The sequence below is a fragment of the Alosa sapidissima genome, chromosome 24 (genome assembly GCF_018492685.1).
Source record: "Alosa sapidissima isolate fAloSap1 chromosome 24, fAloSap1.pri, whole genome shotgun sequence".
In the NCBI taxonomy this organism is placed as follows: Eukaryota; Metazoa; Chordata; class Actinopteri; order Clupeiformes; family Clupeidae; genus Alosa; species Alosa sapidissima.
In genome coordinates, this window is record NC_055980.1 from 27,675,905 (window position 1) to 27,692,032 (window position 16,128).

The 16,128-nt window shown below is 40.9% G+C and overlaps 1 protein-coding gene across 4 annotated transcripts in view; it reads right to left on the bottom strand.

Annotated features, from left to right (window-relative positions):
- Positions 1 to 885: 885 nt before the first annotated feature.
- The window catches only part of LOC121700225 (nuclear GTPase SLIP-GC-like), a 57,921-nt gene continuing 42,678 nt past the window's right edge, over positions 886 to 16,128 (bottom strand). For all 4 annotated transcript variants that reach the window (XM_042083056.1, XM_042083057.1, XM_042083055.1 and 1 more), the window contains 15 exons: positions 14,904 to 15,120; positions 14,224 to 14,442; positions 13,641 to 13,838; positions 13,295 to 13,476; positions 10,035 to 10,080; positions 8,530 to 8,634; positions 8,360 to 8,447; positions 7,071 to 7,213; positions 6,816 to 6,992; positions 6,486 to 6,646; positions 6,286 to 6,409; positions 6,040 to 6,148; positions 5,052 to 5,185; positions 3,826 to 3,907; positions 886 to 1,692 (listed from right to left, as the gene is read on the bottom strand). In XM_042083056.1, coding sequence (XP_041938990.1) covers positions 1,631 to 1,692; positions 3,826 to 3,907; positions 5,052 to 5,185; positions 6,040 to 6,148; positions 6,286 to 6,409; positions 6,486 to 6,646; positions 6,816 to 6,992; positions 7,071 to 7,213; positions 8,360 to 8,447; positions 8,530 to 8,634; positions 10,035 to 10,080; positions 13,295 to 13,476; positions 13,641 to 13,838; positions 14,224 to 14,442; positions 14,904 to 15,120 — 2,047 coding nt within the window. In that variant the 3' untranslated portion in view covers positions 886 to 1,630. The remainder of the gene's footprint in view (positions 1,693 to 3,825; positions 3,908 to 5,051; positions 5,186 to 6,039; positions 6,149 to 6,285; positions 6,410 to 6,485; positions 6,647 to 6,815; positions 6,993 to 7,070; positions 7,214 to 8,359; positions 8,448 to 8,529; positions 8,635 to 10,034; positions 10,081 to 13,294; positions 13,477 to 13,640; positions 13,839 to 14,223; positions 14,443 to 14,903; positions 15,121 to 16,128) is intronic.

A 16,128-nucleotide genomic window follows, 5' to 3' on the forward strand; every position in this document is an offset into this window, starting at 1 on the left:
TGAAACTGGGGGGCAAACACATCGCAGAGGGGACGCCAGAGCGTGGATATCTCAATCGCAAAATGAAACAATATCGGGCGCCTACCATGGATTAGGCTGGGTGAACCCATCCTGATCTGCCGGTGACTTCTTTTTCTATTTCTTAAAAGATTGAGCTTGGTCTGGTGAAAGCCAGACTAACCATGGACCTCACAGTTCCAAAAATGCAAGGGAACATGAATCAGCCTACTTGCACGAACAATAACGGACAACAGCTCTTCAACTTGGCCCGTTAAAATGTGTATGAACAGTCTAGCGACGCATTTCATGAAGGCCCTTTTGGACATGTCAGTTATTTGCACTACTGGTTAGATGTAAAACTGCATTTCGTTTTAGACTACTGGTATTTAATTTGTGCATTGACAATAAAGTTGAATATCATATGAACTAAAGATGACTAAAATGTTTCATATGTAGAAAAAGAAACATTCACAAAAAATCCATGGCATGACCTCTCTTCTTGATAGCTGTTGAAAATGGCATGGAAACTGACAGGGATTGTTTTGTTTATTAATAAATAAATAAATAAAAATAAAACATTATGCTGATACCTTCTGCTTTTCCCAAATACATTGTAGCCTACAGGTGTACCTTTCATCAGTCTAGTTGCAATGGATGAACTGTGATGAATTGCCCTACTTGTGATTGTTTAGAGATTTTAAAGGTTTTATAACAATGCTACAAATGTTTTGGCCAGTGCTACAAATCTATTCACCTTTGCAGTGCCAGTAGGCTACTTTCTGTGCGGCCCGCACACACACACACAGGCATGCCAAACAAGCATACACAAAAGTGTCAAGAGTGGGGGATGGAGTAAAAGATGGAGACAAATTGATTAGTGTGATTTATTTTCGTGGAACGGATGTACAGGACTGAGCGGCGGTCATATTTTGTACCGCTATGTGGTACATCTAGTTTTGGTAGCATTCATACAATACATTAGCATCTAATCGTCACAGTAGCATTCATACATTATACTGTATTAGCATCTAATCGCTACAGTAGAGCCTAGGTGTTAGACCTACTAGCACACTACTACCCCAGAGTTACAATAGCATTCATGTTCATGTTTTTTGCAGTAGAATCAATTTGTCCCTGTTGTGTAATTTGTAGTGTTAGTGTCTTACTTTAGCATTTGCCTCTTACTTAAGGAGACATTTGTGACTTTGAAAATGTATGCATTACATTATATTTTGCGTTTACTTTAGTATTTATGTTACGTCTGCATTTATGGTGGATTTCTTTCTGTTGGGAGAAGATGAATGTGTTACTGTGTTATTATTGATTACAGAAAATAAGTCGTAAGATATATCTAAATTAATATACAGTATATGAAGCACTTTTTAAATATAACAATGAAACCCTTAGAAGTGTTCTACTTGAAGATAATCATGTCAAAAAGATGTTAAAGCATTAAAGCACAAAAAAAAAACCATTAAAATATCTCAATGTTAGTCTGGATTAACAGGTTTCCCGAATCAAGCCTCAAGATTCACTAGATTAATTTCTTTCCCGATGCACAGTTCTTGACAACACATAACACAGATAAGATGAACTATATATGAGTATTTGTCATCGGAAACGTAATGTCTTAAATACGTCCACGCCTTGAAGTGCGAAGCTTTTTCATTCTGTTCACCTCCTCAGTGATATCTGCAAAATAAAGGTGAAAACCAATTAACATTTACTTTACAAAAAACAAGGACTTTATACACTCTACCCAGCTAACACGCAATGTTCCCTAAAGGTTCCCTGAAGGTCACAAAAAAGAAACCTTTAAAAGACATTCTGGGAACGTTCCCTAAAGGTATTGTGTTGTGTAATCCGAGAACGTTCCCAGAACGTCCCCTTACTGCTGTTTTTGTGCAACTGTCAGGGAACTTTTTAGGGAACGTTCCCTGATGGTTATATTAAGGATACATTTTTTATCCATTAAGGAACATTCCCAGAACTTACCTTATACTGTACATATGGTTGAAGCAGTTTAGCCTTCTTTTGCTGGTGCTTTGAATAATAACATGATGGGATATGCCCATTGAAAATGGTTTAGTTAGGCTAGTTTATTGATTATTATTTATAAGACATATCACCAAGATATATATATATATAGCTGATTCTTGGTGATATGATGGAGGAGGATACAGCTATCACCGTCGCAGGCATGAGATAAGTACCAACGATTACTCGTAGAAGGCATGATGAATGGAAATAGTGAATGAACGACTATCAGATTTGATACATGTGCTTAATCTCTCTCCTATCGTGAGCTGATATATCTGCCAAATCAAATCATACTCAGTGTCCACTTAGTAGACTTTGATTTTTCTCTGCGCGAGTTTTAAACATGATTCAAAAAACGTTCCGTAGCAGCAACTGGAATCCACAGAATTATTTTTGGAATCTGATCCCTTATCATACCTGTTCATTCGGCAAACGGTAAACTTCCTGAAGGTACTCGTATAAATCGTCTTGTAAATAAACTACCAGTGCAGTTCTCAATGTCTCGCTTTATGTGTCAGGGCCCTCGGAAGTCTACCAATGAAGTGTGGAGCTACTTTGACCCTCGTAAATGGTGTAAAACTGATTTATTTGCATGGCTAGCCCGATGTCCGTCGCAACCCCATTGAAAACCTGTTGGTAGCATCGGCTAACTAGCGCCATATTTCGGAGCGCAGGGGACAAGCCGAGATGAGCTATGGGACAAAATTTCACACTCGGTATCATGTTTCAACATACTAGGTCAATATCACACTGAACTTCTCCTTTAAAGGAATTATCCGGAGTAAAATGCACTTTAGATCAATTTACGGATGATTGGGAGTACACACGTTGAGTTGACATCAAAATCATGTCATTCGGATGTGTTTTGAGAAAGTTCGAGAGTAACACGCTCTGGAAATTCACAATTTCGTTGCCGTTTTTAAAAAAAAAAAAATATAGTCCAGTATTTCTTTCGAAATTGAAATGAAGTTGTATGGACTGGACTATGTTTTTTTTTTTTTTTTAAAAACGGCGACGAAATTGTGAATTTCCAGAGCGTGTTAATCCACACTCGGCAATCGACTCCTACGGGCTTTCCCCTAAAGACGCCAGCTGCAGTAGCAACATTTCCGGAAAGGTACTGGCTTGATGAAATTCATTCTGGACTCTCTATCCGACCACATAAAGACCTCGGGATACTTCGGTTTGGCTTTAGGGACCCTCTACTCACTACCACGTAAGTGTAATGTTGTTTGGAACTGTAGAAGAGGTATAAAAATAGCGTTTTGTAGGCGAAATGATTTGCCCTGGTCACTTCCAGGCTAACGAGTTTTGACTAAAAACGGTAAAATCGAACTTTCTCAAAACACATCCGAATGACATGATTTTGATGTCAACTCAACGTGTGTACTCCCAATCATCCGTAAATTGATCTAAAGTGCACTTTAAAATAACCTTTCCAAAATCATTTTGATGGCACATAACCTCATAACATGACGAACGGCACTTCTGCCATTGTCTGTGCGGCCCTCTGTAGGTGATTACCGACCTAGCCGTTTCGGGTAGGAAACTGCTATGCTATAGGAATTCGGAAAACTTTTTCTACAGAATGCTGTCGATGCATTCCCTCTATATTATATCAGAGTTATGTTCATACTTTGTTACAGAAGAAGCACATTAAGTTTGTTTATTATTGCACTTCTCAACCAGAGGGGGTCCCCCAAGAGCAAATCTTGTTAAGGGTGCATTTCATTTTTTCCAGAGCTATATGTAAAATGCTGCTGTTGGTTGGATATTTCTACTCACCAGGGAGAGGCACACTGTGCTTTGGGCTGAGTGCATCTTCAGCAGTGTCTGCTAATTTCCTTAGTGTTTTGTCAATATGAGCCTTAGGGGATATAGAAGCATGAAGAGGATGTTATTTTGTTGACTGAAGCAATGACAAAATGATTCAAAATAAATCAATGATTCAAAAATGATCGCAGAAAACACTAGCAGTTAACATCAAAACAGTAAGATATTAATGACTGTGATAAGTGCACTCTGAGTTGGCTGTGCTGCAGATGCTGAAGCTGCTAAAGGAACAAATGTAAACGCTTAGAGGGCAACTCCGGCACGTTTCAACCTACAGCCCAGTTATTACAGGTCTTTGGGTACTGCCGTTAGAGGAGAAAAATAATACAAAATCAGTGCAACATTGACATAGCTGGCACGCTAGTTGCCAAAATAGGTAGGCACTTACAAAGCTACTAATGGGGCAGAAGCTAACATCAAAGTGTCACTTTCTGTGTCACTGAGAAGGCTCAATATGTCATCACAAGTGGAGAAACAACTATGTTTGTTTAACTCAGTAATTGTACATTAAAGGGGAAATCCGGTGTTCAATGGGTTTTAGATATGTTAAGTATGACCAAGCTAAAGTCATGGACGAGGGGTAACCCTATCCAGACCCGAAGCATTCCAAACTTAGCCAGTTTTTACCGATTCCTCGATAGCGCTATTAGCGCTAGCACCAGGGCATCTCCAGAGGCAACGAGACAGTTTATACTACACTCATTACCTGGAGTAACTTTTCCGATTGTTTTCCGGGCGACGCTATTTTGAATTAAAGACTTGACGACACCCCTCCCTTTCTGAACGCTCACGTGCACAGTCCTCCTTCCATCAACAACACGAGATTCGCATTCGTCACTTGCAGTCAGTCATTTACCTCCGTTTTCTCTGGTCACTTCCTGCAAAGTCTCTATACCATTCATACTTTTCTTTACAATCACTGAGTTAAATGCAAAGTGGTTTCTCTGTAAGGCCCTCACTGCACAGCACTTGTAATGGCATATTGAGTCTCTTCAGTAGTTCAAAAAGTGATCTACTTTGAGGTTAAGTTCTGCCCCAATATGATAGCGTTGTACCTTGCTACCTGCAAGATGAATACCTCAATGTTGAACCCCACCCCCCCACACTACTTGCAAAACTCACAAAGCCCGGCCGAGGCCTTAAGTCCCAACATGTTGGGGTTCACCTCTAAGACTTACCATCATGCCATCAAAATTTTTCAGTGACTTCATAGCGGCTTGGTCGAACATGGAGGTCTTGTTCTCCTCAATGCCTTTTCTCAGGACCTCCTGCATTCTTTTAAAGGCTCCTGTTCCAGTTTCAGATTCCCCCTCTGAAGGTGGAAATGTATTACACAGACATGACCAAAAAGCTGAATTTTCATAAGATTGTTCTCATGAAGGTTAGTATTTTGCTTCATGCATCACATTCTTAACCTGACTTTCGCCAGATGAATTTCGTTCTGCTTAGCTCCGCTTAGCTTCACTCACATCCATGTGGGACCTGGAGTGATTTCTGCAACCGATTTTATGGTAGAGCCAATCAGGACGCAGGGCGGGAGTTTCATAGATGTGACGTAGCGTAGAAGCGACTGTGAGACTGTTCTCAGCGTCACAGGTTGGCTTCGATGTGAGTGGTTGAAGTAGCACGTCAATAGATGACAGACAAGTGGCTTATCCAATCATATGCAAGCATTTTTTGATTAGGCCCAGCCTTCTGAAGCACCACTCCAATGGATTGATCCCAGATGGATGAGTGGAGCTAGGCGGAACGAAATTCATCTGATGAGAGTCAGGTTATCACATTCTTGCATCCTGTCTTAAAGGCACAGTTAAGGATTTCAGTGACACTATAAAAACAAACCCGGTCTCTGTAGGCAGTCCAGGCTCCGAAAACTGGAAACAAGCAAAGTGGGGGCAGCCTGTACCCCAACCAAAAACTGAAAACCCTGTCTGGAATTTCTCTGGGAATAGTGAAAGTTGGGGTGAGCTACCTCTCTGCACAATCCCTGACTGCACCTTTAAAGGTGTAGGTTTTTGAACATTCTCAGTTCCGCAACAATTGAAGGTTCTAAAATTCTATGTTGAATTCAATGAACCCAGATATTCTTTAGAACGTTCATTTCCCAACATTCCCGTCACACCGGTGTGACGTTACTCCTTTAAGGGTTAATATGATTCAACTTACTTTTGTACACTGGGCGCATATCTAATTCTATGGTGTCTTTGAGGCAGTTGTAGATTTCCTTTTTCCTCTGTTTGATGTCTTCTTCTAGTGTTGTCTTTAGCTTGTTTTGCTAAATGGTGGAAGTAAATACCTTCAGAAACAAATCTGTATATGCTTGACACACACTTGAGTTCTACTCTGATGCTATTTTTAAGTCCATACGTTGGAGTGAGAGTTCTAGGGTTTGTGTTGGACATTTGGACTCACCTGAGTCTCAAGAAAATTCAAAATCAGAGTTAGAGGAGGTCTGAAGTCATTAGTAATTCCGCTAGTGAAGTTGAAGTCCTGAAGTATTCCTGCAACAGACTTACATTTTCTTGAGCTTCTCCTCCTGGAGACAGAACCACCCATCAACAGTGCCGTGTGCATATAATTTCAATCAAAGCTTTAGGTAAAACAAAACTTACTCAAACAGATCATCAAATGCCTTGTTCACCAGATTATGCATTGGTGAAATCAGCCGTCCATTCAGATCTGTGATTTTCTTAGTGGACTTTGACTTTGTCACTCCTCCTTTGTGACACAAAGCTCTCAAGGTGCGATGGTACCCCCGGGCTGTTTCAATGTGCTGAAATCAGACAGTCAGTGAATGGATATTCAGTCACCCTGCTAGCTGGTACTTACGTCAGTATATCAGAACCATGAAGTCTATAGTAGCATGATGATCAGCCTTCATGTCATTGGTATATGTTCTGATACTAAGTTGCTGTTGTACACTTAATGGCTAATTAACATACTGGATTTATCACTTCACTCTCAGCTATTTGGAGACACTTCTGCTCAGCCTCCTTTGCCCCCTGAGAGAGAAGGCGATCCAGATATTTGTACTTGTCCTTCAGTGAATGATTCAACTTATCCAGCTGGTCTTCCAGTTGCTTCTTCACTCTTGAACATGCCTTGTCTTTCATCTTAGACTGAAAACAACAGATACACATATAAGCTATCCTGTTTATAATCCAAGACACACTGCTGCAAAACTAATATCAACTTACAAATTCAACATTGGTGTGGCTGTCACAGTTTGAGCCCTGGATCAAGGACAGAACCCCCAGAGCTTCCTTAATATAGTCCTCTTCTCTCTTTTCAGGGAAGTTGGCATTGAGTTTCCTTAGTTGTTCTATTAGATCTGGGACTTCTAAAGAAAACAAATGTAGAGGGGCTACAAATAAAGTCCTGTTTTGGGTGTGATTTCTAAAGAACATACAACAGGACTGTGGAAGTTTTAGTAGCAAGGTATTTCATGTACAGATGTGTGACTTGTAGAAATCACTTCTTAAAGGATAAGTTCGGTGTGATATTGACCTAAACTGTGTTGAAACATGATACCGAGGGCCAGATGTACGTACATTTGCGAACATAACGTTATCAGCGTCATGGACACACCGCAGATTGCGAACGCTGTCAGACCCAAGTTTCCGTCGTATTTATCAATCGTTCAATCCTTAGTGTAAACTGCTCCTTTCTCCGCCCATAAACGCAATTTACGAACGTCCACAACTGAATGGCAGCGCCTACATACAAGCGCAGTTGAATGAAGTTAACATTAAAAAGAATCAAACGTTTAACGATCATGAAATAATACCATACATGATAAGATGTAAACAAGCAGGGAGATAATGAAGATCAGTAGTTCTACTCAAACTACAGTACTTGTGCACGTAGGCTATGGAAGATTGGTCAAATCTAGCAAGTAGTAAATTTTAAGTGAATGACGTGAAAGTGAAAGTAAGACATTCGAAAGTTAAGGTTGCTTTTGGTAGTACAAATACTTTCACCACAAAAACTGGTGCTCTAAATAGCGATTCTGTTGTCTTTGAAAGGTTCTCTTATTGACGCATTGAACTGTAATTTGGATTAACACCTGCTTTTACAAGGCAGAAGTATTTAGGCGCAGAATAGACGTGCGCTTTCAGGAGCAGTCTTTGTACATACCGCGGAATACATAACTACTGTACTTTACTCTTCCCCTCCCATCTTTTTACGCTAAACTCCCACTTTCCCCTGGATCCTCCCATGAATGCATTCATGACATGACAATCGCAATCTGCCACTTTCAGCTCCCGCGTCATAGCCTGACTGTAGTTTCGCTCTTTCTCATCAATCAACTTCCCGTGATGCGAGATTTCAAGGAAAACTTTGTGAAGGTACTAATTGTCGTGTAAATAAACTACCAGTGCTTTTTCAAAGTTCTCAATGTCTCGTTTTAAATGTCAGGGCCCTCGGAAGTCTACCAATAAAGTGTGGAGCTACTTTGAGCCACCAAACTTCTCCTTTAACGTACCTGTGTGCTTTTCAGATAGAAAGTTTTCCTTCCGAAATTCTTTCGAACTGACAGTAAAAACCTCAAAGTTCTCATCGCTGAAATAATCCTGAGACAGAAAAAGTGATACAAGTTAATGTAACAATTTAATTAAAGAAAGACAAATAGAAATACAATAAAGAAATGAATACCTGTATCTCTTTATGTTTCAAAAAAGCATGTCTTATTCCTTTCTTAGACAGTTCATTTCTATGCAATATGCATCCACGAGTCTTCATCTTCTCATGGTCTGCTCTCTGTTGGTAAGGATATCAAATATGTAAGCTGTGATGTAGCCAACCGGCAAGTATAGAGCACAATAACCCCGCCCCTCCTCGGAGAGAGCTTACATGTAGTTTCCAGAAGTAAGTTTCCCATTTATTTCTCCAATCTACGTCTGTAAAAATCTGTATGTAAAGAGTTTTAGATCATGCCTTAGGCTAACCAGCTATGACATGACTCATACTCCTAGAACATACATGTATCATTTCGAGCAAAAAAACGAACAGAAAAACTAAAAAAAGGCAAAGATTCAAGACTGTATCCCTATTTTAATTTCCGAGTGAAGGAACTATTCATCCCATGAGCCCTTTTAAACTACTCATCCCATGAGCCTTTTCGAACATTTGCAGCCTAAAGATAGGTTAACATGCTTCTATCTTAAAGGTGCTCTAAGCAATGCTGGGTAACGTCACTTCTGTTGACTTTCAAACAAAACAGAGAGCTAGCTCGCTACTTCCTCCCCCTCACTCCCGTGCTGCTCCCGTGCAATTGAAGCTCTCCTAAACGCGCATCTGTTCTGTGATTTGCTGGAACAGTTTGTTATGTTTTTATGGGCTAGGTTTGCCCAGGTTGTTTTTGTTGCCGTTTTTGGAGCCTGGGCTGTCCACAGAGATCGTGTTTTTTTTACAGTGTATTCAGGACAGTGGTTGGTTAGGTGATATTTGCAGTAAGTGACATAAAATGTTTTAGCCTAAATAATGCGTGGCATCGCTTACAGTGCCTTTAATCTCACACAAGAAGATGACTGACATCCTACCGTTTCCATTGAGTAAATGGAACTTTCAAGATGAGATTTTTTTTTTTTTATCAGACGGCCACAAATCATTTCTGACAGCCTGGGGCGCGTTTCCCAAAAGCATAGTTGCTAACTAAGTTAGCTTTGTTGGTTGCAATGCAACTTCCCATTGCCAACCAACTAAGTTGCTAACAGATTAGCAACTATGCTTTTAGGAAACACACCCCTGGTATCCATCTTGATTCCAGTGAGTAACGAGACGACATGTGCGGGAACAGTGCCTGACAATGTCCATAAATGTTGCCATGGCAATGGCGATCTCTATCAATCAAAGGCTCTGCTTTCAATGGCTTTTATATTACACGTTAGGATTTTGGGTAGTACTTTTCTGTTAAATTGTGAATAAAACATTTTTTTCTCAAAACAAGGTTGATGCCCCATTAACTTTTGCTGTCTATATGAGCATGTACAATCACTTGGTCATGTCGTAAATGGTTTTAAGTCTACCATGGACAGTTACGATTTCATGGCTTATACTCCAGTTGTCAATGGAGAAATTGTATTGAATTCTTACTTCCGGAATGGGCGGGACTGTTGCGGTCTATGTCAAACACTTTTAAGTCAGATGCACATGTATACCTGTGTTCCTGTAATTCCCAGGTCTTCATCTGTCAAATCGTTGTCACTGAATGAAGAGATGAGGGGGTTCAATAATGTATTGTTATGTAAAACTAACTCCTCATGCAATTATATCTGGTGGTCAGGACACCACAGAACACAAGTGGTTATCAATCAATTTACTAATGTAAATTTACCATTTTGTTATCTGTTCTATACCATACTGTTATTTCAGTAACTGTGCTGTCAAGCGTATCCAATATTAGTCTGGCTCCACCAAAAATGGTTACCACCAAGTGTCCTGTATATTCGTATATGTATGTGTGTGTGTATGGTTTTATATGTATACATTGATGTTTATGCCAGTGCCCTCACTTAGAGACAATAATTCAATCATGGGGGGGTGGGGGTTCTGTATAGGCTGTGTGTTTGGACTTTAGATGGAATTCATGACGAGTCTCTATGGTGGCTGGGAGGAGAGACTTGCATCTGATTGACTGATGGCAATTGACTTTAATGAACTAATTGATGCCAGAGGAAACACAGGATGGGGGAAGGGTGTTCCTCTTTATAAAAAAGGCGGCTGACAGATTGATGAGGGAGAGGTGGGGGAAGACACAAGAGTTCCATTGGAGGGAGAAGCCACGATACGGAAGGAGCCGGGGGCAGCAGTGGAGAGGTCTCCCAGCCTGCGCAGTGAAACCACTTCAGATGATCCAGAACTCGGCGGCGCGCCTGGTCTACAACCAACCCAAAAGGGCACATGTTACCCCGCTGCTCATCCAGCTACACTGGCTACCTATGGTGGCCCGCATCAAATTCAAGTCTCTAACGCTTGCCTACAAAGTAGTCTCCGGTTCTGCTCCCACCTACTTGAATGCCCTCATACAGACTTACACTACCTCCAGACCGCTGCGCTCCTCTGACGAACGACGTCTAGCTCTACCACCGGTACGCTCAAGCCAATCCAAACTTTTCTCATCTGTTGTTCCTCGTTGGTGGAACACACTGCCAGTTCCTACAAGTGCAGGGACATCCTTTTCCACTTTCAAAAAACTCCTGAAGACCCAGCTCTTTAGAGAACATCTACTCTCATAGCAACACTTACAACAAGTCTTACTGATCCTAGCACTCACCAGCCGTTTTAAACTGACAAGTAACTGTTAAAAACAGCACTCACCGACGCACTTATTCTTACTGTACTCTAATGTTTTTTTAAACTGTCCTAAAATTGTGAGAACTGTTCTAAAACTTACTGTTTACCATGTTGTTAGTCGCTTTGGTTAAAAAGCGTCAGCCAAATGTAATGTAATGTAATGTAATGAGAGTGATCGATACAACGCAAGCTAAGTGTTTGATTAAGGAACGTCTGAACTGTCTAGCCAGCCGCATGTTAATATAGTAGAGCGGCTACAAGGCCAATTTGGCAAGAATCGTGCAAATTATGATACAAGCATGAAACTTGGTAGGTATGTGCTCAAGAGCAATACAATGAAATCTACCTGATTGGCCACTTGAAATGGCGGCCATTTTCCAAGATGGCCGCCAAAAAAGACCCCAGAAATTGATTTATTGCATAGAATTGACCTAGCAAATTATGATACAAGCACGAAACTCAACATGTATGTGCTCAAGAGCAATACAATGAAATCTACCTGATTGGCCACTTGAAATGGTGGCCATTTTCCAAGGTGGCTGCCAAAAAAGACCCTAGAAATTGATTTATTGCACAGAATTGTCAAAGCAAATTATGATGGACGCATGAAATTTGGCATGGATGTGATCAAGACCAATACAATCAAATCCACTTGATTTGCTACTTGAAATGCTGGCCATTTACCAAGATGGCGTCCAAAAAGACCCAAGAAATTTGCAAATTTCAAATGTGCAAATAGCAAATGTGGTGTAAATAATTGTTCACTCTCCTTAAATATGTTTCCATAGATGATGAAGTGATACAGATATTAAAAATGTTCCACAATGACAAATAAGCCACTTATGACACACAAATAGCATGGTGATAACATGCTAATAATGCCAGTTCTTAATGTCAATGGAGGGCGTTGCGTAATGCCACCCCCCACCCCCCCCCAAACAAATAAAATGGTTATGACATGCTAATAATACAATGACACTAATATACTAATAATTTTATTGTATTGGTCTTGAGCACATACATGCCTAATTTCATGCTTGTATCATAAGATCTTTGGTCAATTCTGAGCAATAAATCAATTTCTGGGGTCTTTTTTGGTGGCCATCTTGGAAAATGGCCGCCATTTCAAGTGGCCAATCAGGTAGATTTCATTGTATTGCTCTTGAGCACATACCTGCCGAATTCCACGCTTGTATCATAATTTGCACGATTTTTCCTGTAGCCGCTCTACTAATACTATAGCCGCTCTTGGAGTGGCGGATCGTGCCCTGATTTTTGTGTGTTGACAGGAGGCGCAACGCTGACTGGGACACCGGCATCTGACAAGGATCACAACCAGTGGAGTGGAGTGTGAAGTGGAGTGTGAAGATTTACGATGGATGATTTCTCTTGCTACGCTCTCAATTCGTCTTGAAGGGAAGTTATGGTTCCAATCTGTTAATCCCCTGCCGTGCCACCGTCTAAATGATTTGCTTAGTATAGCTGCGCACTGAGTTGTTCTGTTGTGATTCCCCTGTAGCTGGAGGCGGAGCTTTGAGCCACTATGCTGCTGCAACTGCAAAGGCACGTTCACGGTGCTCTGGACTGCGCGACTCTAGCTACGCAAGAACGTGACGTCACTGGTCTGCATCCCGCGGACTTCGGACGCTAATAGGCCATTTGAGAGTGGGTTGGTGCCATCTTTTTGCGCTTTATGTGGACTTTTTATTTACTGGTCACCCTTGTGCAGGACTGTTATATGAGTTGGGCTGGGGACATCAGGAGCAGTCTGTTGCCACCTGCTGACCTTTGGTTAATTGCCTTCCCTGCCCCCTCTGGTGTGGAATGAAATCACTGTGATGTTGTTGGCTTGATGAATTGATGTGGATTTTATGTGCTTTAACCTGTGATGTGCCAATGAATGCTGTGTCTAGTCACCTAATCTTGCTGTGGGTCTGCATGAAATTATAGTTATACCTGGGGTAGCAGGGGAGTAGCCCCTCAGCACGACAAACGTACCGTTTTGTTAGTGTTGATACAGTGCATTGCCAAACACCATGCTGTAATTTCAGTAACTACACAGTTATGTAGAGTCGGACATATATTACATACACTTCACTACAACAAAGTTAGATTTTTTTTTCACCTCATGTATTCTTCTGGGTCTATGGAAGCATCGGTCTTTGTGCAGATGTAGGCGATGTTGTTGCATTCACCACCATGTATCAAGTCTTCAGTGCTGGCAGTGAGAATCTCCCAAGCACTCTGATCAGAAACAGCTCGATTGATGTCACTAATGATCCACACAGTGGAACACCCTCTCAGGCACTGTAAGTACATCAATATAAGTAACATTTTCAAATGTCATATTACATTTATGATGTTATTTGTATATGTTTTTGTATCTTAGCAATTGCAAAACACAAATTAAACCAAGAACAGCACTGGCATGTTTTATTCTATCACATGATTTATTGTGTGATATGCGTCACCTTTTTCCACATCTCTCGTCTGCTCATATCAATGTCTCCAGTTCCTGGGAGATCAATCAATACCAGGTTTTTTAGGATGTCGTTGTGGCCAGGCACCTTGATAGTCACAGACTTTACGAGAGGCCAGTAGATTCGTCCTGAGGAGTTTGGCTGGCCTGATCTTACATAGTCACGGATTACTTGCGCAAGATTATTGGCCTGTTGATCATATATTTATGTTAAACACTGCACTTCAAGCGATGGTTCAGAGTAATTTCACCCTAGTGTCCTTTGCACCATGACCTCAAGCCACCCCCACCCCCAAGAAGCTTTTTTCCCTTGGTCGAACATTGGTCGAGTTAGCGTTATCAGGCGAATAGCTTAGTGCAGGCCCTAACAGTACCAGTAACAGTGAAACGAGGCATTGGAAAGTTTTAGGCTCGATGTCATGGTGCAAAGGACCCTAGGGTGAAATAACTCCAAACCATCATTTTAAAATGCCTTATAAAGAACATTTAGGAATATTATTTTTATGTATATTCTGAATTATGATTGATTATTTTCTGAATATCTTGTTGACATTTCTCACTGCTATGACACTCACTGTTTGATGAGACTCAATTTTCTTTGTTGAAGACAGAAACTCTGGGATTAGTGCTGATAAGGTATTGTCTGATTCCAGTTCCTCTAGGGTTTTCTTAGTTCCATCTTCTCCATAGACAGCACTGATTTTTTCACTTGCACTCTCCAGCGCTGTGGGATCCCCTTCAGTGTGGTCCTCATGAAGAATGAGATGGAGGTGTTTCAGCTCTTCCATCCAGTCCTAAACAGGTCAATATGAACATAACAAATATGAACATGAAAACATGGGCAATGACACATCCATATTATTATACCCTGACATCACTGGCTATGTCAGTAGGCTATAAAGGTTGGTGCAGTCATCGGCTCCTCCTCTTTATATTTTACTCTTTATCTGAACTGAGGCTAGAGAAGGACACCTTTGTGTTCTCCTTCAGAGACCTAAAATTACATTCATACATACATTCAACATGATTTTGTCAAATCACTTCAGCACCACTTTTGGGATATGTGTCTCATGAGAACGTAAGTGGTAATGTCACCAATATCACAAAGAAGCATATGACATGTACAACACTTATTTAAATGAACATGTGTACAGTGCTTATACAACACATGAACAGTCCACTGCTCAGCCTAGCCCATCTCTGTGTGAGAAGCTGAGCACACGGTAGTGGTCACTGAGGTGCTTGTGGTGGGAACCTCTTGAGAGATGAATTCGATCTCCGCTATGAAGTTGGAGTCTTGTGTATTGGCCTCCACTTGAATAATCACAGAGGTGCAGGCTTTTCCTGTTCCAGAGGGCAGCAATCTCTCTCCCAGGATGGTGTTAATCAGGTAGCTCTTCCCGTCACCTGATCGACCAAACACTCCCACTTTGGTCTTCTTGGGGATGGTTCCCATTTGTTCAATTACAGACCTGTGAAACAAAAATGTATTACTAATGTTAAATGTGGGCTATGTAAAGTTGCTTTAAAATCTTGCCTGCCAACACTCCCCGTATTTCAAGGTCATCTCCCGGCGTCCTCCCATTTTGTTATTTCTCCCGGGAAACTCCAGGAATTTTGCATGACCATCAAACTTAATTTTAAAATCATGGATGCATTTATTTTTTCTGTTAGTCTGACATTTCAAGGGTTGCCAAATTGGGTATGATATACACCCTACACATAGCGTACACAATGACTTACTTTCAATTTCAACCCTTTTGTCATAAAACCTGGCAACCCAAAACCCAAATAAGAAAGCGGGTGCACACTGCAGAGTATCGTAAGCAAGCAGGCTAGTTGAATAGCCTAGTTTGTCAAATTGTTAGAAGAAATGTTGTGATTAACACATCACATAATAACTGTTTTTGAGTGTTGTTGATACACAGTAGACACATTGTGTCCTCGGAACATAATCATTGAAGCAGCTTTGGAGTTTTGAAGGAAAGCTGCAGGCAGCAGGTGGATACAAAACTAGTATGCGTATACCAACACCCCCAATTATCACCACTTTTGTTCGGAAATTCTAAAACAACGGTGTTTTTTAACACTTCAAACATTTGCTAAATGAACCTTACATTTTTCAGTAGCCATAGGTGTTTAGATTTGAACAAAATCTGGTTTGGTTCTGAACGGGAGCATTTACTGCCTGAAATATCCGATTTTGTTTACCACGCTCAAAGTTCTAGTGCTGGCCTGATGGGTCGCCTATTTATGCCGTTTCAACGGCACATGAACGGTTAGTCCGAGAATTCTCGTCATGAAATTAAAATTCCACTGGAGCTCCAAGCGGATGTGTACACGCAGCTTTAGGCTACAACACTGTACAGCTCTTCGAGTCACGGTAAAATGTCATTTTTGGTACATAGCTAATTTAGATACATCTATTGTGTGGGTGCTTGCGTTTCTTTAGGAATCCGCTGTCTTGGTTTGTATAGAAA